We start from the raw sequence: 26,069 nt of genomic DNA, 5'->3' as shown, positions 1-26,069 counted from the left end.
ATTTCCATAAGGTCTATAGTTTCAATCAGGTACTAGTGGATGAGAAAACTGCGTGAGGTCTACTGTTCACAGAGCTACTAGTAGCTATGTTTATCGGTCGAGGTATCTGAATACTGATTAGATTCCCTCTTAAAATACTATTTTTTCACATATATTTCAATTTTCAGCATAGAAGATTTGGAATCTTAGCAATGAATGCATAATATCAATGTTTATTGGAGATGAATCTAAATACTGATTAGATTCTCTTTCTTCGCATCTATTCTAATTTTTAGCATAGAAGATTTGGAATCTTCTATCAATTCATGATAGTAGTACTGCTTATCCGATGAGGTATCTAAATACTGATTATATTTTCCACATTCATTTGAATATTCAGCATAGATGATAAGGAATAAATCAATCTTTAATATTTGGACGATTTGTGACAAAATCAGGAAATTGAAGAAGTTTTGGGCAATAGCCTGTTTTTTCTTTTCCGACTATTGCATTGTTCGCTCTATCTAATAAATAAATAAATAAATCTTCCTTCAGAACAGGTTTTCTCAAGCCCAGCCATAAGGGAACTTAGTACAAGGTGGTCAAATAATCCTTGAGGATACATTCGCCTCTATAATTTGATATCTGTCTTTATTTTCAAAACTATACAAAAACCAAGAGTTAAAGTTGAGTCCACATTAAAACTACAAAAAGCTTTTCTAGAATAAGAAAAAGATGATAAGGAGAAGGTGAGAATAAAGCTAAAAAATATGAGAATAGATAAATAGATAGAAAGAGAGACGTCAATGGTCCATGACCTAAGAGAGACGAAGAGAAAAATAAAGATCCGGGTATGAGAAGAATATCTCAAAACTGTTCTTTGAGAATACCTAATGTACTTCACACCTTTCATCCTAATCAAAGATTTGTTCCAATCCGAAGGTAAAAAACTAAAAAAAGAGAAAGAGCACCTCATTAATAGCACCCTCGATTCTTTCTGTTGATTTCATCTGTGTATCAAAACTCCTGAGCAAAAAATTGTTGAAAACATCTGTTTTGCATACCAAAAGGAAAAAAAATGTAGGCTATGCAACGACTGACTTCAATTATCACCTAGAGGCGAGTAAATTGAAGAACTAACTTATATTGTAGTAGAGACCTTCTCATACGTAAGCTGACTGTAAATGGGATCTCAGGTTGGCTTGAGATAATGTTCATTGCATGGAAATATAAGCTTGGGGACTCTGAATGTTCGTCCCAGTATCATCTCAAATAAGAGACTGGTGACCTAGCTAAAGATAATTGCCTAAACTTTCCATGTGAAGTGTATAAATTAGGACTAATAGTATCAAGTTGGAAATCTGCACGTCGAAAGCCTGTGAATATTCGTATATAAAGGTGCATAAAGATATACGCGCCGCGAACATGAGCAATTCACTTTTAATCAGCTGATGCCAAGCTTTTTATATCTATATCTTATACCGTTCCTGTTAAAATACAGATATAGTCAGCTGATTGAAAGTGAATTGCTCATGTTCGCGGCGCGTACATCTGTACGCACCTTAAGAGCGGTGATTTTATCATTCCTCTATGATTCTATACAATGTGGATAGCGTTAGGCCACTCTCATGTTATAGTATAATAACTCACTATAGTTTTGAATATAGGATCTAGGTGATTTAATAGTTTCTATTGATAGTTTGTCATTGGTTTGATAGTATTAATTAGTTTTTATTTAATAGTCTTCATTGAAAGTCTTTTATTGTTTTAATAGTTAACATAAGTTGAGTTGATCCTAATCTAAAAAAATCTGGTGTGGCGCACTCACACAACTTTCCTTGCCGTTATGAAAATTGATCACCTGACGCTAGTGTTCCCGCGCATCTCAAGTCTACTATTTAAAGATTTGAGCCAGCTGGTGACAGGGCAATAACGCTGGAGACACACATGAGGTCTGCTATCTCTTCATAGTGAATGATTCAATAGAATCAACAATAATTTGCAATTGAATAATCACATTTTCTCGAATTTAAAGCTTATTTTCAATTTTAGGTGAAAATGTTACTGAACATTAATTGTAGAGATTTTCATGCTTAATATACTCCACTTGATTTTTTTTGTTTCAATTGTATCTGAAGCCTGATAATTGGGAATATATCTGCATTGATGGGGCGGAGCTCCTGAAATTTTTACAGATATGGGACTTGTGGCAGTTGATAGAGCTTATCAATGACTATTTTAGGTATGAATTTGATCAAAATCGTTGGAGCCGTTTCCGAGAAAATCACGAGAAACCATGTTTTTGACAACATTTTCGCCACTTTAGCCGCCATCTTGAATTGCATTTGATCGAAATTGTTCGTGTCGGATCCTTGTAGTGAAAGGACTTTAAGTTCCAAATTTCAAGTCATTCCGTTAATTGGGAGATGAGATATCGTGTACACAGACGCACATACACTCATACACACACACACACACACACACACACCACACACACACACACAACACACACACACACCACACACACACACACACACACACACACACACACACACACACACACACACACACACACACACACACACACACACACACCACACACACACACCACACACCACACACACAACACACACACACACACACACACACACACACACACACACACACACACACACACACCACACACACCACACACACACACACACACACACACACACAACACACACACACACACACACACACCACACACAACACACACACCACCACACACACACACACACACACACACCACACACACACACACACACACACACACACACACACACACACACACACACACACACACACACACACACACACACACACACACACACACACACACACATCTATAGCTCTTGGTCCATGTTATAATAATGGCAGTGGAGAAAGATAGGAGAACAACGGTGCCGATCTTCACTGTCTAGCCAATGCCTTCTTGACGAAATAAAGCAAGAAATTATATTTTTCAATAATTTGATAATGAATTTCCATAGTTAAGATGGAATATTTTCCATCAATTATTCTTCATTGTCAAAAGCCGATCTGGGAACAGAGCAAAGGGAGAGAGAGATAGCGCTATCCGCTTTGTTGAATTAAAGACAAGGATAGCAATACCATTACTAATCGAACACTGCTATTATAACGTGGACCTCACTATAGGCCACGATGCGGGGCTAAATAAGGATAGCGTTATCTGCTTTGTCGAATGATAGACAAGGATAGCAACACCAATGTTTTTCAGATACTGTCATTATAACGTGAACCTCACTATAGAAAGTTGATTCGATGATGATACAAGGATGATAGACAAGGATAGCAACACCAATGTTAATCAGATCCTGCAATTATAAGGTGGACCTTACTTTAGGAAGGTGATACGATAATGATACAAGGATGATAGACAAGGATAGCAACACCATGTTAATCAAATACTGCCATTATAACGTGGACTTCCCTATAGGAAGATGATACGAAGATAATAGACAAGGATAGCAACACCAATGTTATTCAGATACTGTCATTATAACGTGAACCTCACTATAGAAAGATGATTCGATGATGATACAAGGATGATAGACAAGGATAGCACACCAATGTTAATCAGATCCTGCAATTATAAGGTGGACCTTACTTTAGGAAGGTGATACGATAATGATACAAGGATGATAGACAAGGATAGCAACACCAATGTTAATCAAATACTGCCATTATAACGTGGACTTCCCTATAGGAAGATGATACGAAGATAATAGACAAGGATAGCAACACCAATGTTATTCAGATACTGTCATTATAACGTGAACCTCACTATAGAAAGATGATTCGATGATGATACAAGGATGATAGACAAGGATAGCAACACCAATGTTAATCAGATCCTGCAATTATAAGGTGGACCTTACTTTAGGAAGGTGATACGATAATGATACAAGGATGATAGACAAGGATAGCAACACCAATGTTAATCAGATCCTGCAATTATACGGTGGACCTTACTTTAGGAAGGTGATACGATAATGATAGACAAGGATAGCAACACCAATGTTAATCAAATACTGCCATTATAACGTTGACTTCCCTATAGGAAGATGATACGAAGATAATAGACAAGGATAGCAACACCAATGTTAATCAGATCCTGCCATCACAACGTCGACTTCACTATATTTCAACTTGACCTCAATTTCAAAGTCTGAACCAATTATCTGTTATGACGTCATCAACCAGTCAAAACCAATCAAGTAAAACTACCATAGATTGTTTTCCCGAAATCAGATCTCACTCAACATAGAGTGCGGTCCACGTTATAATGACAGAATTCGATCAACATTGGTGTTGCTACCCTTATTAAATGAAAAACTGTCTTTTTCATTCAATATAAATAATTACCACAATATCAACTTCTCAACTACCCAAAAAGTTGCTATCCTTGTTTATCATTCGACAAAGCATGTAGAGCTATCGTTTTCTAGCTCCGCAACGTTGCTAGATCGTTTCTTAACAATTTAGAAACATGATTGAATATTTTATCTCGATTACAAAAATACATAAATTAATCATTGAAAGATATATTTCCTTTACGAATAAAATAGAATTGATTATTATATACAAGAATGAACAGTTAATATTAAGGTGCGTACAGATATACGCGCCGCGAACATCAGCTGATGCCGCGAACATCAGCTGATGCCAAGCTTTCTATATCTGTATCTCACCGTTTCTGTAAAAATACAGATATAGTCAGCTGATTAAAAGTGAATTGCTCATGTTCGTGGAGCGTATATCTGTACGCACGTTTACATGGAATATACTGGTAACATCCATCCTCTATAGAAGGCTCAAACTCAAACCTTCTGCAGGCTTGCAGAAGCCTGACAAGAGACAGGTGACAAGAGAGAGAATCGACAACGCTTATCTCCTCTTTCTCTACTGCCATACTGCCATTATGACGTGGTCCTCACTATAGTTGACTTTGAACTCAATTTCGAAGTCTGAACTCATTATCTGTCATGACGTCATCAACTAGTCACATCCAATCAAGGGAGACTACCATTGATTGCTGTACTGAAATCAGATCTGACACAACTTGTCACAAAATTTCTGCCAATTTTATCAGAGCTATCCCCTGATTTCGATCAGACTCCAATCTGCCCCATGGGAAGCTCTCATTCTGAGCCCTCTTCACACACATTTTTTTCGCTCCTAATCCTGCAAAATGGCGTACACAACATGTCGGAACAACATGGCGATCAACGTGTCCCCCCCAAGCATCAGATCGAATGAATTTTGCAGGGATTACAAACTGAATGGAATAAATTATTTGTTTTTGTATTCGGAGCGCGAACAAGTGCAACCTGAATCTATTTGCCAAGCTTCAACGGATTTCAGTTTGTCACTTTACTGTGCAATAATGATGAGGGATCCGATTTGAACTGAAATTTGACTATCCGTGAAAAACGTGATGTGTGTCACTTCTATCTATCATAGATTACATGATTCATCTATGATTATCTATGATTATTTATTATTATCTCTGATTATCTGTGATTATTTATGATTATATATGACTATCTATGATGATGATGATGATGATCATGATCATGATTCATCCATGATTATCTAGGATGATTTATTGATTATCATAGTATCACAACGATTGGTGTTTTCCTATGTCAATGGATCGAAAGATTAATCTTCTATATATATAAAAAAGCGGAATGGCACTCACTCACTGACCGACTGACTCACTCACTCACTCACTCACTCACTCACTCACTCACTCACTCACTCGCAGAACTAAAAATCTACCGGACCAAAAATGTTCAAATTTGGTAGGTATGTTCAGTAGGCCCTTTAGAGGCGCACTAAGAAATCTTTTGGCAATATTTTAACTCTAAGGGTGGTTTTCAAGGGTTTAAAGTTCGTCTTTTAGCATGTATATTCTTCTTCTCCCAAACTCTTAATTATAATTGAAATTTCCATACCATATGTCACTATAGAACTATAATCTAGATAGAGTACCTCTTCGAAACAGTTGTTAACTGGCAACTAAATTAATAATTTTGTCAGGTTGGCATTAAGTTGAGTTGACTTTGTTAGGTTGGCACCAAGTTGAAGATTGAAATACATTTATCGCGGAAAAATTGATTGGGCACTGCTACTTCAATCCTGGGAATATTATATTACTAGCCGTCAGGCTCGCTTCACTCGCCATATCCGTTTAGCCAGACGTTTAGTCTGGACCCCCGACTAGATCGTCCTAGCATATGATAAAAATGCTCAAATGAAAAATGCAGGCGAGCGAAGCGAGCCTGCTGATCTTATTCTTGGACGATCCATTCGGGGGTCCAGGGGGCGGAGCCCCCTGGCTAGACGGATATGGCGAGCGAAGCGAGCCTGACGGCTAGTGAATAATAATTATGAGAGTATAGGGAAATCTCCCTCATCAATTTTTTAAGTTCACTGATTCGAAGTTGATTTCTTGATATGAAAGCAATAGAACGTCAATAATCAATACTCGTTGGTTTTGCGAAGCAGTAGCTATTCCACTATAAAATCTCAATAAACACCTAAAAAGAATCTGAAATCTAACCACTATATCGAAGCTAAAGAATGGTGAAAAAATAACTGGTAATTTGTGAAGCTTCATTAGAATAGTTGAGATTTTACTAGATCTTATCTTGATTGAATAACTCACCAAGTGAGTAAATAACTCACTAGAGGAACCAAAAGCTTATAGAATGAGGAAAATGTTGTGTATACAAATTTAATTCGAAAAGCTCTTTATCAGTCATGAAAATTATGAGAGTATAATTTCAAATTTGTCAGTCAACACAACTCTAAGAATAATAGTTTTGGAAAAAACATAAGTTGATAACATAAATAAAACAAGTTAGCTTACTACTCGATATAATTTTTCAAATTCAAAGCAGGGGCTGATGCAGTGGAAAACCTTTAACAGAATAGATTCTAATAATAATAGGATCTCATTAACCCACAAAGATCGAAAATGTCCATTGTATCATTTTCCTGGAGGGTTGCCTAGATTGCAGCTGGCGAATGAGGAGGCTGTGCTCAGGCTGAGGGAGTTGAACGGCATTTGATGTTAATCCGAAAAAACTGATTGTTAGTTGTTAGTTTCATGTATATTTATTTATATTTCATGCTATGACAAATCCAAATTGGTAGGCTCTATTTTAACTTTCCTTGCCCTATTACCATAGGTAAGGAAAGTATTGCTTTCCGAAAAAAATTAAGGTTCCCCAATTTCTAAATTTCTATACGTTTCAAGGTCCCCTGAGTCCAAAAAAGTGGTTTTTGGGTATTGGTCTGTATGTCTGTCTGTGTGTGTGTGTGTGTGTGTGTGTGTGTGTGTATGAGTGTATGTGCGTCTGTGTACACGATATCTCATCTCTCAATTAACGGAATGACTTGAAATTTGGAACTCAAGGTCTGAAATAAGTAAACTCTTCATTTGTAGAGCTTTAATCAAATAAAATTGAACATGACTTTCTACTAGTAACGGATCAACAACATTTGATATTTATGAATGAATCAATGACAACGAAAACATATGGTTTATCATATCATTCTACCCGGCTAGATTTTCGTGTTATCTTAGGGGCAAGATGACGGAGCGACACAGTGGACTCTTGTCCATCAGGGCGACGAATGTGAGCATACTCTGGGTTTGCCTCAATCAATTCAACTTCTTCTACTGATGAATCTTGCTTTGAATTTCGTTCATTTTCTTCAGCCAAACTGTTCCTGGGCTCATTAGCCAAGATGGTAGTGACTGTCCATTGTTGAGGATCTCATGTGTAGGAACATTCGTTCATGAGGGGTGCAATTTGTTGTAGTACACAAAAGAGATCGAATAGAGTGAAGTGCATCAGGCAACACTTCCTCCCATCGATTTGAATCAAGTCCTCGTGATCTTAGAGCTAGTGTTATTGCTTTCCATATAATTCCATTATATCGCTCTACTTGACCATTCCCTCTCGGATTGTAAGGCGTTGATCTACTAGTTGCTATCCCTTTTGAGCCAAGAAAGCTCTTCAACTCAGTTGACATGAAGGATGTTCCTCTGTCTGTGTGAATATAGCTTGGAAGGCCAAACATTGATATTAATGAGACCAGGCAATTTATGACTGTTCTCGCAGTCATGTCTGGACAAGGAAATACAAAAGGGAATCTTGAGTACTCATCAACCATCACCAGTAGGTATTTATTTCTTGTTTTTGATTGTACGGTCCTTTGAAGTTCATATTAATTCGTTCAAAAGGTTTTGTTGCCTTTATGAGATTTCCTTTTGTCTTCATATACTGTGGTTTTATTTCAGAGCAAATTGCACAATTGGAGCAAATTTTCCTTACATCATCTACAGTATAGGGGAGATTTTTCATTCTGAGCCAGTGGTAGAAACGAGTTACACCAGGGTGACAAAGTTCATCATGGTATTTTGCCAAAGCTGAGTTCAATGTTGAACAACCAGCTGTAATACATATACGAGAGAGTGCATCAGCTGGTGCATTTTCTTTTCCAGGTCTGTAGACTATGTTGAATTTGTATTCAGATAATTCTAGGCGCCACCTTTGTATCTTTTCATTTTTCATTTTCCTATTGTGTTGAGTGCCAAACATGGATGTGACTGATTTTTGGTCAGTGATCAAAGTGAATTGTTTTCGTAGTAAATAGTGTCTCCATTTTCTTATAGACTCCACAATGGCATAGGCTTCTTTCTCAACAGCTGAATGCCTGGTTTCACTTTGGGACAAAGTTCGTGAGAAAAAGGCTACTGGTCGAGAATTTTGTGTTAATGTTGCACCAATTGCAAAATCTGATGCATCTGTCTCAATTATGAATGGTACATTTTCATCAATAAAACTGGCAACACTTCCGGTATCAATAAGAGCTGGTGTATTTATTCCATTCACCGAAACAATAATTATAGCTTTAGAAAGATTACTGGTTACACCAGCTGCAGTAATAGTTGACGTAGTTAGTTTTTCTTTGAGCGTTTTACTTTTACACACATGGGAAAAGTGTCCAATTCGGGAACATTTATGACAAGTCTTTCCTATTGCAGGACATTCTTGAGAATTTGAGTGTTTTTTATATCCGCAACGTTGGCATTGAACGGATTTCTCTACAATTGCGTGTCGATTTTGGGTTACAGCATCTGAGAAAGATTCACTCAAGCTTATGTTTTTATTTTCTTCAACAGAGTTTGTATAACAAGTACTTTTAAAGGAGTCGGCATATGTTTTTGCGGATTCAAGAACACGTGCTTGGGAAACGGTTTCTTGTAGACTCAAATCTCCTTGTTGAAAAAGTTTTTCTTTAATTTCAATAGAACATAACCCTGAAACAAGAGCAACTCTAATATGCTCGTTATTGTTTTCTTCGGCTGACACTCTAGTGAAGTTACATGATAAGTTAATCTTTTTAGTTCAGAATAGTAGTGATCAATGGACTCACCTATTTGTTGTTTTGCATTAGCGAGGCAGTATCGTGCATAAATTTCGTTCTTTGGTTTAACGAACATATCTTCCAACATGGATATAGTTTCTTCATATGAAGTATAGCTTTCCACAATTTCGTATAAAGCAGGTGATAAGAAGTTTACCAATATTTTCATTTTGTCTTTGGTTGTTGTTCCTTCTAAGAAATTTTCGAACGTCTTTTTCCAATGTTTCCACTCTCTCTCTGCCGTAGGCGAATCTGGGTCGATAGATAATTCCTTTGGCTTGAGAAACTTGTCAATATGTGATTCCATCTTATCTTCTTCGTAGTTACGGTTTTCAATCGTTTTTGTCTTTTTCTTTGTCGGCATTTTATTTGATTAAATTGAAATAAGTAAACTCTTCATTTGTAGAGCTTTAATCAAATAAAATTGAACATGACTTTCTACTAGTAACGGATCAACAACATTTGATATTTATGAATGAATCAATGACAACGAAAACATATATGGTTTATGTGCGTCTGTGTACACGATATCTCATCTCTCAATTAACGGAATGACTTGAAATTTGGAACTCAAGGTCCTTACACTAGAAGGATCCGACACGAACATTTCGATCAAATGCAATCCAAGATAGCGGCTGAAATGGCGAAAATGTTGTCAAAAACAGGGTTTTTCGCGATTTTCTCGAAAAACAGCTCCAACGATTTTGATCAAATTCATACCTAGAAAAGTCATTGATGAGCTCTATCGACTGCCACAAGTCCCATATCTGTAAAAATTTCAGGAGCACCGCCCCATCTATGCAAAGTTTGATTTGAGATTCCCAATGATCAGGCTCCAGATACAAATTAAACAGAAAAATTCATTTGGAAAAGATTGAGCATGAAAATCTCTACAATTAATGTTCAGTAACATTTTCACATAAGATTTAAAATAAGCTCGAAACTCGAGAAAATGTGATTATCCAATTGCAAACTGTTGGCAACTGTTGATTCTATTAAATGATTCACTATGAAGAGATAGCAGACCTCGTATGTCTCCAGCGTTATTGTCCTGTCACCAGCTGACTCAGATCTTTGTTTATATTAGTAGACTTGAGATGCGCGGGAACACTAGCGTCATGTGATCAATTCTCATAACGGCAAGGAATCAAACTATTTGCAACAACAGGCGAGACACTGTTAATAGAATTGAAATCTAGGAGTGAATAAATAATGTAATATCTCGGTCACAGCATCCACTCTGCATACACTCTGCAGACGAATAAATACATTCACTTTGCATTCTGTATTACATGCATATTACTTTGCATATAAACAGTAACTGTGGTGCACTGTATCTTAAGTGTTACGGTGGCAAACTAAACTCTTTGCGCCCCAGAATAACTAATAGGAATTATATCATAATGGTATACGGGCTGACATCTCAGCTCCAGTTCACTTTCAAATTTCAGTATTCCTTATAAAGACCACTTATGCTAGCGATTCAACTGATGCTTGCCGTTTGGAGTGAATATGTCACTATACACCAGCAGCATAGAACAAAGCTCTTGCGACTCCGTCTGTACGGAGCAAAGTTGGTGCGATTCTGTCTGTGACACTATGACACTATAAAGAACAATAGAATAGTACACAGTACTCTGGATGTATTTGGCTCAACTCACACTTACTCAACTCACACTCGACTCAGGTCGAGTTGAGACTCGACTCTAGTCGAGAGCATGTGTTTTCAAATGGTGACGTCGCGGAGACTAGAATCGACTGGTCTGAGTGTCACCATTTGGAAACACATGCCCTCGACTAGAGTCTCTTCTCGACCTGAGTCGCGTAAGTGAGAGTTGAGCCTAAGAGTGTAATTCTACAAGTTTTGTTCACAGTTGGGACTGTTTTCACAGGAGAAATAATATGATGGTTGAATTATTAATCTTAAACTGACAGACTTGAGGATTTGTGAGGCAAACTATGTGCTTAAGACAAGTCAAGGTTAGAGACGTCTAGACGAATTTGATGTGCATTATCCTTCATTACTGTTATTCTTCCTTTATCGAAGCAGCCTATTATTTATCCACTGTACAATATTGATTTGCAGAATTCTTCATTGCTGTTAGAATATTTTGCTGTTTGAATATTTAGAATAATTTGCAGAATTCTTCATTGCTGTTAGCTTGATAGATAACTTTGACACCAGGAATGGCAAAGGTAAGCATATGACTGATTGCTAACATATAAGAAGCAGCAGCTCTACGTGTATAGGAGATATGAGTTCAACCAATCACAATGTTCGGCCAATCAGAAGCTCACCGATGAGTTAGTGTCAATATCGTTATCTTGATGACAGTCAATGAGAATTGAGTAGAAGTTCATTCAGTTGCGAGCTTACCAATAAGAGAGTAGCAATATTTTTAATGACAATATCAAATGGTAGTTTATTTATAGAGAATATAACCAACCACAAGCTAACCAATAGTATGATAGTAATGTTGTGTTATGGCGGCGACATCGATTCAGAATTATTGAATAAATAAAACAAATTAGAATTGAATAAATGAAACGATTCAGAATCGAATAAATAAAACGATTCAGAATTGAATAAATGAAACGATTCAGAATTGAATAAATAAAATTCAATTGAATAGAAACTACTTGAAATTGACAGAGCCAATGATTAATTGGAATAATGATTTGATTAGCATACAACAACAACACAAAATGAAAATTGTATAAAGGTGCCTACAGACTAATACGCCACGAACACTCGCATTTCACTTTTAACCGTTAATGCTAAGCTTATTTTATCTGTATCTTATTACTGTTTCTGTACGAATACAGATGGAAAAGTGAAATTTGCGTGTTCTTGGCGCATAAGTCTGTATGCACCTCGAGACGAGTATACACGACTCAAGGGGATAACAGCGTTATATAGTTATTTGTATATCTAGAGTGAAAAGTACGACTTTTTCTCCCTGTGGGAAAAAGTTTGAAGCCCGAGGAAAAGCCGAAGGCAACAATTTTCCTGAGTGAGAAAAAGTATTTTTCGCTCGTGATGTACACAACGTTTTTCCTCCATCTACATTTTTTTATAGAAACTTCAAATAAAATCATTTTAATACAGTAACTTACATATTGGTGGCAATGTTTCCTAAAAACATAACCTAAAATCTAAAACCTAACAACCGATCATCTGATTGGCACTGCCGATTGCGCTATCTATCGGCAAAAGTTGTAACAATTATATCAGCTGGGAGGCTACCAAAAATGGCTGACTCCAGATCACGCGTTTCAGATTTGAAATGCAGATCAAAAATATTTGTTGGCTTGTATTTTGAATATAAAAAAATATTTTTTAAATAATTGTATAAATTTTTATTGTCTACTAATATTAAGAATATAATATCATACAAACATGTATTTCATGAGTTGATCAAATTTCTGGTTGTGGTATTGAATTCAGTTGACTCAATGACAGACACCTCTATTATGCTTTCTCATCTGAGCTTAGACCTTCTAGCCTATTAAGATTAAGTTTTCAAAATAGAGATGCTTCCCATGTTATTTAATTGGAGTCACTTTTCCTCCCTAGGGAGTTTTTCTGTCTTTTACTACCGAGAGCGGAAAAGTGACACTTTAGTATTATGTTTCAAGGAGTAAAGTGAGTACTTTAGACATTAGGTGGAGGAAAAATAAATTGTATGGAATTGAAGCTTTCCCGAATATCTAATTCAACCACATAATTGTTTGTAGAATATCATCTCCGATATTCCAGTAGTGCTAAAAAACAGATTTGAAGAATTAACACGCGATTAGTGGCACGGACTTGCAGAACGTCAGTGGTTGCGCGTGAGCATTTTGCTCACACTCATCCTTATGGCGCCCTAGACTAATTTAAAATCTTTCTCAACGTGTTTTATGTTATTATATACTATTTAATAGTATACATAAGAAGAATAACATAATACATGGAGGAGATTCCAAAAATATATACTGCAAATTTATCATTTTTATGGGATAAATAATAATCTACTCATGAATGGAATGAATATAGTCTTCTTTATCTGACTCATTTTCGACATTTAGATGAAATGAAAAGATAATGAAAGTTTAAATCAGAAGATGGAATATAAAATGGGAAGATAATCCCTATATATTGAAATCAGTCAACGTTCATTCTGTCATCTTCAAACTTTTCGATGACTCAAACTGTTCAAGGTTGTCTAGAGGACAGTCACAGCGAGGATTACATGAGCTGCCAACCTTGGAAAACGAAAATTCCCAAAGCTACATACAAAAGTTACAATTGGGCGGCAATTCGCCGCGGGCGCGACTACTCGCGTGATAAAAGGAAAACCAACTATTTTGACAACGCTGTGGATATATTTCCATTTAGAATATCACTTCTCTCGGAGCATTCGCAAGTCAACCAATTCATTTATTTTATCATTCATAATGACAACGCAAAATCCACCTCCATGGGACATACTATATGCAGATGACATTGTCCTCATCAGGAAAACGTCAAGAGAGCTGCAACAAGCACTGGACCTGTGGCGTGAGAAACTGGAGGGGGCTGGCCTTCGAATCAGTAGAGAAAAGACAGTCTACATGCATTGCAACTTTGGTAGAAATAATGACCAGGCTCACATACACCTTCAAGGTACTCCACTGCCAGTAGTTCAGAATTTCAAATATCTAGGCTCGATTATCAGCAATGATGGCAGCATAGATGCAGATGTTTCGAGTCGGATAAATACTGGGTGGATGAAATGGAGAGAGCTGACTGGTGTACTCTGTGACAAAAGAATGCCTGTGCACATTAAGGGAAAGGTATATAAAGCTGCAGTGCGTCCAGCAATGCTGTATGGAGCCGAGTGCTGGCCGCTCAAAAAACAGCAGGAAGATAAACTCCATGTGGCAGAAATGAGAATGTTGAGATGGGCGGGGGGAGTTAGTAGGCTGGACCACATCAAGAACATTCATGTCCGGGGCAGTCTCAAAGTGACACCAATTTCTGAAAAAATAATTGAGGGAGACTGCGCTGGTACGGTCATGTTAACAGACGCCCGCCTAACCACATGACGAGAAAAGTGCTCGAGATGGAGCCGCAGCCAAGGGGCAGAGGCAGACCCCGCCTCACGTGGATTTCTCTAGTCCATAAGAATATGGAGAAATTGGACCTGGTAAATGAGACGACCCAAGATCGCAGGATCTGGCGACTGCGTGTTAGGAGAGCCGACCCCAAATAATGGGAAGAGGGCAAGGAAGAAGGAAAAAGGAATGACACAACTTTCAAGAGACTACAATTACACAACAACCAATGAGATGGATGTGAAAAATGCATGGAAAACTCACCAATTATAGACAGATTGACCCGTGTATTGGTGGTTGGAGATCGTTGAAAGTCCACCCGACACTTGTAAAGTCCACCGTCCGTTTCTTTGACGGCGTTGATGACCAGTTTGGCCGGTGCAACGTCCGTTCGCAGAAACGCGCGTGATCCCAGAACGTTCGTATCTGACCAATGGAGAGATTCAAGACCACCGCCTCTCGCGTCGTAGCTGAAACAATAAAAGAAAATTGTTTCTTGAAAAGCTTGAAACTATTCAAGCTACAGAGTTTTATAATGGGGAAACCTTGTTGACAGAGCAGATAGCGCTACCCTTCCCTTGCTCATCAACATTCCAGATGATTTTTTAACTAAGTAGAAATATAATTAATTAGCATTATCAGTATCAGTGTGTGGCTGACACAGTGGAAATATTATTCCCATGAGCTCTAATAGGACTATTCCCACTCAGCTCGGCCAAGCGAGTATGAACAGTCCCATTAAAACACATGGGACTAATATTCTCACTGTACCGGACATATACACTGATATGTGGCAATCTCATGATTTCATTCCCATGAGTTCTAATGAAACTATTCACACCCAGCCCGGCCAAGCTAGTATGAACAGTCCCATTACCACACATTGGAATAATAATATGGGACACGCAAACTCACTGTGGGAATCAATAGCTTTAGGACTGGAGCACACGTGGCAAAACGGTGAAATAGTATTTCCTGTTCATTCATTCATACAATAATATAATCTCATTCATAATGAGATGAGAGCTGAAACACGTGTATTATTGCAAGTTTCAATTACGGTATTGGTAGGCTAACATATTTCTGTAATTGAATTTGTAGAATGAAAATTTTCCTCGGTACGAAAATTACGGTATTGGTAGGTTAACATACTTCTGTAATTGAATTTGTGGGATGAAAATTTTCCTCGTCATTTGAAACAAAATGGAACAAGAGAAATATTTGAATCGTTTCTACCATTTGAAACAAATTGAATGAGAAGATTCTCTTAACCGTTTGTGTTCTGTTTTGATTTTCAATCAAGTAAGTGGAAACGTTGGCTTGAACGATAATATTTATGTAAACATTATCATTGAAGATTTCACAAAGCATTGTTTTATGAGAATGGAATATTATTCACGTGGCAGCTGCTACAGTATCCAATCATCTCTTTCATGAGAAATATATGATACCATATAATTAGTAGTCTAATATCAATCAATCAATCAATCAAATTATTCACACCCAGCCCGGCCAAGCTAGTATGAACAGTCCCATTAAAACACATTGGAATAATAATATGGGACACGCAAACTCACTGTGGGAATCAATAGCTTTAGGACTGGAGCACACGTGGCAAAACGGTGAAATAGTATTTCCTGTTCATTCATTCATACAATAATATAATCTCATTCATAATGAGATGAGAGCTGAAACACGTGTATTATTGCAAGTTTCAATTACGGTATTGGTAGGCTAACATAATTCTGTAATTGAATTTGTAGAATGAAAATTTTCCTCGGTACGAAAATTACGGTATTGGTAGGTTAACATACTTCTGTAATTGAATTTGTGGGATGAAAATTTTCCTCGTCATTTGAAACAAAATGAAACAAGAGAAATATTTGAATCGTTTCTACCATTTGAAACAAATTGAATGAGAAGATTCTCTTAACCGTTTGTGTTTTGTTGTGATTTTCAATCAAGTAAGTGGAAACGTTGGCTTGAACGATAATATTTATGTAAACATTATCATTGAAGATTTCACAAAGCATTGTTTTATGAGAATGGAATATTATTCACGTGGCAGCTGCTACAGTATCCAATCATCTCTTTCATGAGAAATATATGATACCATATAATTAGTAGTCTAATATCAATCAATCAATCAATCAAATTATTTATTGTCACACAACATGAAAATGTTACAACAACGTCATTGATAACACAGAAAACATCAATTTAAAACATCTATTACAAAGAAATCTTCAACTTTATATAAACATTCATCGACCAGTACTTTTTTCAAATATTTACAGTAACTATTAAAGCTCATTCTTTTGATATTTTCAGGCAAAGCGTTATTAAGTTTTATTGACATCTATTGCCAGTTTTTTTGAGAACTTGTAAATTGGCAATACTCGACTCTTTTATTATTCCTATGTCTAGTGTTATGTTGGTGTATCCTAGAGTTAACATCATATTCATTTTCAGTTTTCTTCACTGAAATCAAGCATGACAATACATACAAAGATGGCAGTGTTAATAGTCCGAGTTCAATAAATAATGATTTGCATGGAGTACGAGGAGCCTTGTGGCAAATTATTCTTACTGCTTTCTTTTGACATTTAAAATATCATAGACCTATTTATAAAATATTTCAAATATTTATATTTATAATATCATATTATTAGTAGTCTATATCATTAAACAAGCGTTAGCTAAGTTCTCACTCTTGACTTGAAAGAGCCCAAAGCCGTTTTCTGTATGTTTGTATGTTAGACGAAAACTTTACAGAGAATTGATCAATCAGCTTCAAATTTTGAACACGAATTCTTCGAACCTTTTTACAGGTCAAGTTCGTTGGATAACAGAATTGACTCACTCCTTCGTCTTTTTTCAGGATACAAAAATAACATTGTTCAAGAAAAAAAATTGTTTTGATTATCAATTATCAGTCAGCTGGAATTATTTGCTCTGTATAATTAGAAGTTGCGGGTCTCAGAGATCAATACAACAGTTCATGAGCGAGTTCTTCAACCTAGGGGTCTCTAGTATTATCATAGTCTTATTTGGTTCTTGGTTTTCGGAATGGAATATGAATGAACATTTCTTCTCTACTTTGGTAATTTGTGCTACGTAAGGGTCTTATTGAAAACTTGACCTAATGAAATCTTGAATACATTCGTGATTTTCCTATCCCGTACGTGCATGAGCCAATTCTTTCCTTTATTATTTATTATAAAAGATTATTGAGATTAAAAACTTTATTGTCCATAATTTATCATTCTTTCTATTGTATTATAGAAGATTATTGAGATTAACAACTTTATTGTATATAATTTATTGTCTATGAATCCTTCGTAGACTATCAACCAGTCAAAATCAGGGTAGCATATTTGAAACCTGGACTTGACGAATATCTAAAAAAACACGCCCACAGCTACCCAGCTCTAAGCTCCGCCCACTTTTCTCCTTGAACATTGGTGTGCTTCCGAACTCTGTCAATAGATGTCAGTAACAACTGGGTGATGAATCACTCATTCTTTTTCTTCTAGAGTGAGGCTCACGTTATAATAGCAGTGTTTGATTAGTAATGGTATTGTTGTCCTTGTCAATCATTCAAAAAAGCGGATAGCCCTATCTCTATCTCATTTTGCTCTGTTGCCGGATCGTCTTTCAACAATGTAGAATTAATAATTAATTAACCAAATATCTCATCTTAATTTGGGAAATTCTTTAAATGCAAAATATAATTTCTTGAATGAAATATAAATTATTATTTTAAACGAGAATGACCAGTTACTATTAATATTACAGTTAATATTACATCAATAAACCTGTATCAGCTACCGTCTATAGAAGGCATTGACAAAACAGAGGATCGGCAACATTGTTCTATGCTTTTCCACTGCCATTATAACGTGGACTTCACTATAAAATACTATTTATTGCCAACTTGAAGAAGTACTGCAAGTACTCCTAGAACGAATAGATCTACTAAAAATACTCTAGATACAAAAACAATGACCAGTTAATATTACATTAATAAACCTGTATCAGCTACCGTCTATAGAAGGCATTGACAAGACAGAGAATCGGCAACATTGTTCTCCTATGTTTTTCCACTGCCATTATAACGTGGACTTCACTATACTAGTAGTTCTGTGAACAGTAGACCCCACGCAGTATTCTCATCCACGAGTACCTGATTGAACCTATAGACCTTATGGAAATGCTTCACCACACATCTGTGTAATCACTTGTCAGCTGATCTATTATGAATAATTCTATAGTTTGATTTTTACTCTAATATTGGCATATGAAGGAGGCTCCTTTTTCCTTTTATATTATCCTTGAAATGCAAAATTTCCAAAAACCTTGTAAATACGCGACGCGCAATTAAAAAAGGAACATACCTGTCAAATTTCATGAAAATCTTTTACCGCGTTTCGCCGTAAATTCGCAACATACAAACATATAAACATATAAACATTCAAACATTTAAACATTCAAACATTTAAACATTCAAACATTCAAACATTCAAACATTCAAACATTCAAACATTCAAACATTCAAACATTCAAACATTCAAAAATTTAAACATTCAAACATTCAAACATTCAAACATTCAAAAATTTTAACATTTAAACATTCAAACATTCAAACATTCAAAAATTTAAACATTCAAACATTCAAACATTCATACATTCAAACATTCAAACATTCAAACATTCAAACATTTAAACATTCAAACATTCAAACATTTAAACATTAAGAGAAATGCCAAACCGTCGACATAAATCTTAGACCTCACTTCGCTCGGTCAAAAATACTATATTGCCAACTTGAATAAGCACTACAAGTAGGTACTCCAAGAACAAACAGTCCCACTAAAAATACTCCACTTACAAAAACTCACAATTTTCATGGAGCTTCCTTTCTTCTCCCACACAAGTAATAACCTACAATTCCTTATAAACTCTCATGACATCTCTCTCCTACCTTTTACCTTTCTTATCTTGATCCCTTATCAAAAATCATCCGTTTGACCTGCGCTTTGAAAGGCTTCCCTCCAAATGACTTCTTACTGTCAACAGCGCCGCTCAAATCTCCGCCATTGTGGATTATCCTGAGTGCTCTCTCCAGGTCCTGCTTCCACTAACTTGGTTCTTGGGGAGCCTTTAATACCATGATGTACTTGACGATCTTTCTCATTCATTCTTACAAGGTTTGCCGTCTCGTTTGCTCTCATTGTGTGCATTTATAGCTGTGGAGATTCTCCTCTTGGACTTCTTTCAAATCCTATCAGTTGAATTCGCGAACGGGAAAACTCGTTTTTCGCAGATAAAAATAGACTAGAGTTCAAGAGATCTGATTGGAAGATGGTAGGGTTCCTGATTTTCTTACTCCCATGTCTCTCTGAGTAAAACACTTGAACTCTGCATGATTCAAGAAAATGTCTGTCAATTTTGCCAATAAAATGACTACAGTATTGAAAAAAATTAAGCTATATTGATCCATGTATTTATTTATTTGATAATGTACAATTATTATAGTCATATTTATAATATTATATCTTAGCCTCAGTTACTATACTGACTTGTGTATCAATGTAATCAATGTAATATTCGGCACTGCCAACATAAGAGTCCTTGTGTGTTGGCAGTGAGATGCAGTTAACTTATTCTGCTTCAATTCTGGTCAAGTAAGAAGCGATATAAAAATTAAATTAAAAAGAGCTAAAGAAAGTATTACAGCAATATACAAAAGTCTCAAAGGCTCAGAGAAGAATCAAAAACTTAAGAATAGTATACATACTATATGACAAAGTAGAATCCAATTAACCACTGTGACGTCTTGAGGCCATCATGGAGTGAATATTTCACACAGGGAATACATAAAACAATACAATAAAAAAAAGATGATGAGGGAACATTTACAATACCTGGTTCGAGAACGTGAAAATGGAAAAACCATTGCTCAATGTTTTTAGTAACAATGCTTGTTGGATACAATATTATACTTTATACAACTAGTTTGAAGAATATGCTAGAGCTGCGTTTACTCCAAAGTTGATAACAAAAATATCGGGGGACCGAGCTTTGCTCGGGAGTGTAAAAGCATAGAAAATTTGTAACGAAAGATTGAATTTATAGTTCATATTTCTATTTATTCATTTTCTCAGTCGTACAATTATTTTTACAGCTATATGAGGAGGCACAACAGGCTTATGCCCAAAACTGTCAGTTCTGAGCTCAAAACTCTCAAAGTTCAACAGCTGAGTCATAATTTTGACACAGTCCCACACACATGAACTCGCTCACTCACTTCCATCACCAACAGACAACGAGATAATTATTATCAGCTGTTTTTCCAAGGATGAATGATAATTATCCTTTCAACGTCCTTCAGCGAGTTTTCCCAGGAATGTGAACTAGTGCAATCGAATCTTCATATTATAAACCTTCTATGTTTAGAATTTCGTGAGAATCGTTAGAGCCATTTTCGAGATTTGGTGAAATACGAACATCTAAACATCCAAACATCTAAACCAATGGTCGCCAAACTTATGAGCCTGTGAGCTAGAATAGCATTAATTTATAAATCTTCTAGTGAGCTACCAAGAATATTAGACTGAAGAAAGTAGGCCTACGGTACGCAAAATGAAATTTTCACACTTTTATTGCCTATAAAGATGCATTTCTAGTGTTGAAATCTACTTATCCCATTGATGTTTGGAGTGTACGTTGTAGCCGCCATTCTGATGCAGTTGTCAAATTGTTCATCAGTCCGTCTGATCCTATATAGATTTTTCATGAACTTCATACTTGAAAAGGATGCTTCACACAAGTAGGTAGAGCTGAACATAGCTTTCAACCTCAATGCAACTTGAATAATATTTGGATATTTCTCTGTGGGGATATCAGGCCAAAAATTTCCAGTTGTAGAAACTGATCTGAGAGACAAATCATTTTGAAAATCCACAAATTCAATTTCAACTTAAGCTTGATCTCGACGAAAATGTTTTACAACACAAGCTGTAAAATCTTCTGCATCGATCTCCACAAAAGGAGAGTTGATGAATTGTTTCATATTCGATATGCTTTTAAAATCTTGAAATCGTTGATCAAACTCTTGTCTCAAGTCTGAAAGAATTGATACTTATTCTTGGTTATTACTGCGGTGCTGTGGAGGATTTTTCTCATCATTGATTTTCTTCAGACTGGGAAAGTTTTATATTCAAACTGGACGACATTCTTTTCCCACATCTCGAGCTTCTTGGAAAACGATGATACAGTTGAAATCATTCCACCGATGTCCCTATCTTTCCCTTCAAGCTGCAAATTTGAATAATTTAACTTCTCTGTTAGATCTCAGTTATATCTGTGAGAAAATGCAAAATTATGTAGCCATGTTTCTCAATGCATGGTGGCCAACCCAAGCATTCCTGTGAGCTACCAAAAACTATCCCACGAGCTACCGGTAGCTCGCGATCGACTGTTTGGCGACCACTGATCTAAACATCTAAACATCTAAACATCTAAACATCTAAACATCCAAACATATAAACAGAAGCTGCTCGTTTAATAGTATAGGATACTAGTACAAATAATAAAGGTACAGATAATTTGAGGTGGGACAGTTCTGGGCATAAGCCTGTTGTACCATTTCATATGAGTAAAATTATACATTATTCACTACACGGTCACCGTTCCTAATATAGAAAGTACATCACTTTTCACCAAATGCTACTCACTTCTACTTATAACCCAAATCAAATACATTACAACATCAACAGAAACCCTGATTAATTATACACAACATACAGTCAACCCCTATTATTCTCAAGTACACGTTCACAGCCTCCACACTCAACTACCTAATATATTTATTTTGAAATTTTATTTTCGTATAATTGAATTAAACGTTCAGCGAACGTTGAATCAACCTATGTTCTAAAATTATACAAAATTCAATCAACTCCCTTGTCATCCATGCTTGATATCAATGAATATTCATCCTACGCATGTTGAATACATGATGGGAAAGAGTTTTATACTAATTCAATTTTGTAATCTCTCCTCTTGCGTCTCTTAATCCTGTCCGTACATGTCGATTAGTGGAGTAAAATGAATTATTTCTACCTTAGCTGTATTTATGACAGCTTCGTGAAGCGTTGGTAGTTATAGTATTGACTGAAACTGTTGACATTTGAATGATGTGCTTTTTTATTTTCCTTGCCCAATTACCATAGGTAAGGATCCTTACACTATAAGGATCCGACACGAACAATTTCGATCAAATGCAATTCAAGATAGCGGCTAAAATGGAGAAAATTCTGTCAAAAACAGGGGTTTTCGCGATTTTCTCGAAAACGGCACCAACGATTTTGATTAAATTTATATCTAAAATAGTCATTGATAAGCTCTATCAACTGCCACAAGTCTCATATCTGTAAAAAGTTCAGGAGCTCCGCCCCATCTATGTGAAGTTTGATTTTAGATTCTCAATTATCAGGCTTCAGATACAATTTAAACAAAAAATTTCGAATGGAAAAATTGAGTATGAGAATCTCTACAATAAATGTTCAGTAACATTTTCACCTAAAATTAAAAATAAGCTTTAAATTCCAGAAAATGTGATTATTCAATCGCAAATTATTGTTGATTCTATTAAATCATTCACTATGAAGAGATAGCAGACTGTGTGTCTCCAGCGTTATTGCCCTGTCAACAGCTGACTCAAATCTTTGAATAGTAGACTTGAGATGCGCGGGAACACTAGCGTCAGGTGATCAATTTTCATAATGTCAAGGAAAGTTGTGTGAGTGCGCCACACTAGATTTTTGTAAAAGTAAATGAAGAATGAAGAATAGTTCCCGGTTGCACAAAAGTCGGATGAATTTTAACCGTGATTAATTGCACGTGAACCAATCAGAGAAGGGCTTTTCTAGAGAAGACGACTTCTCTGATTGGTTATCGTGGAATTAATCACGATTAAAACTTAACCGGCTTTTCTGCAACCGGTCCCAAGACTTCCTACTCCCTATATTTTTGTATTTAGTATTGACTGGAATCGACAACATTTGAATTATATGCTTTTTTTGTAAAAGTGGATGGAGAATGACACTATTCATATGTATTTTTACATGTTAATGAATAAAGATTTTTTCAATTCAATGGAGAATAAGACTCTCTACTTCATATTTTTGAGATGAGAAACCTTCTTTTGATTCACTCATATTTGATTATTTACGGTTGGGTAATTTAATCATGGATGAGTTGTACAGATTACAATTCGATGTTAGATTCGTAGTTTTAATTAAAGTTATGAAAAGTTTCTTTTATAAGTGTTATTTTAAAGTTCCAGACCATGATCTGCTATAACAGAGTCCAATTTTTGTAGGCAGGGGGAAAGAAGGGAATAATTCCGTAGCGAAAAATGATATAGAATTAAATATTTAATACACATTGTCAAAATAAGATTATGATATTTGACCGAACGAAGTGAGGTCTAAGATTCAAGTCAACGGTTTGGCATTTCTCTTAATGTTTAAATGATTTTATGTTTATATATTTATATGTTGCGCATTTACGGCGAAACGCGGTGATAGATTTTCATGAAATTTGACAGATATGTTCCTTTTTAAATTGCGCGTCGACGTATATACAAGGTTCTTGAAAATGTTGCATTTCAAGGATAATATAAAAGGAAAAATGAGCCTCCTTCATACGCCAATATTAGAGTAAAAATCAGACTATAGAATTATCCATCATAAATCAGCTGACAAGTGATTACACAGATGTGTGGAGAAGCCAGTCTATTACTGTATTTGTATAAGGTCTATAGTTTCAATCAGACATTAAAGAGGTATGCATCTCTAAGCTGGGCTTACACCAAAGTTATTAACAAAATGGTTATAACTTAATCCTTATAGATTCTATTAGATTGAACGGAAGTTGACAAACACATATGTTCATCATGTTTATGATAAGTTATGTTCAAACTAATATAATCTAAAAGGATTGAGTTATTAACATTTTTTCAATAAATTTGGTCTATCGCAGCTTTAAGGTCTTTGGTTTCAATATTTTGTTTTGCAGTCATGGTATTATTATGCGTGCCCATCAGTATCAATATTCTCACATTCGAAAAAACGAATTTAATAGGTGAATAAAAATAAACAAATGAACTAAATAATGCTGGAGAAATTATAATATTTTTGATTCTAAAAAATTAATATCCATCAGATAGAAAGATCATCACGGAACTGGATGAATTATATCATATGAAATACAAATTTAAACGTGAACTGAGTTTATTAACATTTAAAACAGTTGACATCTGGTACTTGTGGATGAGAATACTGCGTGAGGTCTACTTTTCACAGAACTACTAGTTACGTTGTTATAGCATTTCAATTTTTATTTGTCAATAAACGATTTGAATTGAATTGAACTTAATATAGGAGTAATGATGAAGAAACCAGAAACGAGTGATGCAATGATATCTTTTAACTATCTTGTAACTAACACGGTATATTTTCTCCATGATACTATTGTACCAACAAACTTATCATGATTTTCCAATGTCATCCTAGTCGTATGAAACAATTGAACAGAGAACAAATTTTAAAACTTAATAGATGGTGATTTAATTTGATAAATGATGTAATCAAGCTTGATAGAAATACTAAACTTCTAACGTCACTGTTGACTAATAATGAACTACTCCATTATCATGATTTTTTCCTTTTTTTAAGTGTTTGTTAAATTTTTGTTGAAAGAGTTCGCTAAATTTTCGTTTCATACAGTTACTTTTCTCTATTTTTCTCAAATTGGAGTGCTTACTGATTGCTCGTTGCTAGCGCACAAACTTTGTTTTGCTGCCAACGCCAATATCATATTATATAACATTATTATTCAGTTTCAATGAAAGCTTTTGTAATTATGTTAGTAAATTTCCAATTTATGAGACTGAATTTTTGTTCATGTATTTGTAAATTAATTATATGAATTTTGCAATACATTTTATTTGATTTGAACGTAACAGCAGAGAATCGGCAACGCTGCTCTCCTATCTTTTTCCACTGTCATTATAATGAAACCCCACTATATCCTTGGAGGTAACCTAACTTTTACTGTTGAATAACCAGTCTATAGATATTCTCCACTCCCATTTGAGGGTTGGATAATTCACTCATAAGCCTACATTAAAGGTCTTGAAAGGGTCTTGAAAGGGTTATTCTGACCCTCCATTCCGATTGTCAGTGAACAATAAATCTAGTTAGCAGTGTACTTTTGCATCGATATGCTGTGCAGTGCACAATGTTCTACCTTCCGAAAAGAACTGCAACAAAAAATTTTCTCGCTGCTCCGAAAAGTGTCGAAAAAGAGTGATTCAGCTCTAGAAGTGAGATTCACACTTTCGGCTGTCAGCGTGCCTTATGGTTAACATTAATGCTTCCTATTCACTCGCTGCTGACAGTTGACAGTGAATTTCAGTTTATATAACAAGC

At 35.7% G+C, this 26,069-nt stretch overlaps 1 protein-coding gene across 2 annotated transcripts in view; it reads right to left on the bottom strand.

Moving 5' to 3' along the window:
• LOC111043462 (nephrin) overlaps positions 1 to 26,069 on the bottom strand; it is a 227,446-nt gene that overhangs the window by 142,507 nt on the left and 58,870 nt on the right. For both annotated transcript variants that reach the window (XM_039425564.1, XM_039425565.1), the window contains exon 3: positions 14,833 to 15,038. In XM_039425564.1, coding sequence (XP_039281498.1) covers positions 14,833 to 15,038 — 206 coding nt within the window. The remainder of the gene's footprint in view (positions 1 to 14,832; positions 15,039 to 26,069) is intronic.

The sequence above is a fragment of the Nilaparvata lugens genome, chromosome 4, assembly GCF_014356525.2.
Source record: "Nilaparvata lugens isolate BPH chromosome 4, ASM1435652v1, whole genome shotgun sequence".
NCBI classification, from domain to species: domain Eukaryota; kingdom Metazoa; phylum Arthropoda; class Insecta; order Hemiptera; family Delphacidae; genus Nilaparvata; species Nilaparvata lugens.
This window is presented reverse-complemented; position numbering and strand designations above follow the sequence as displayed.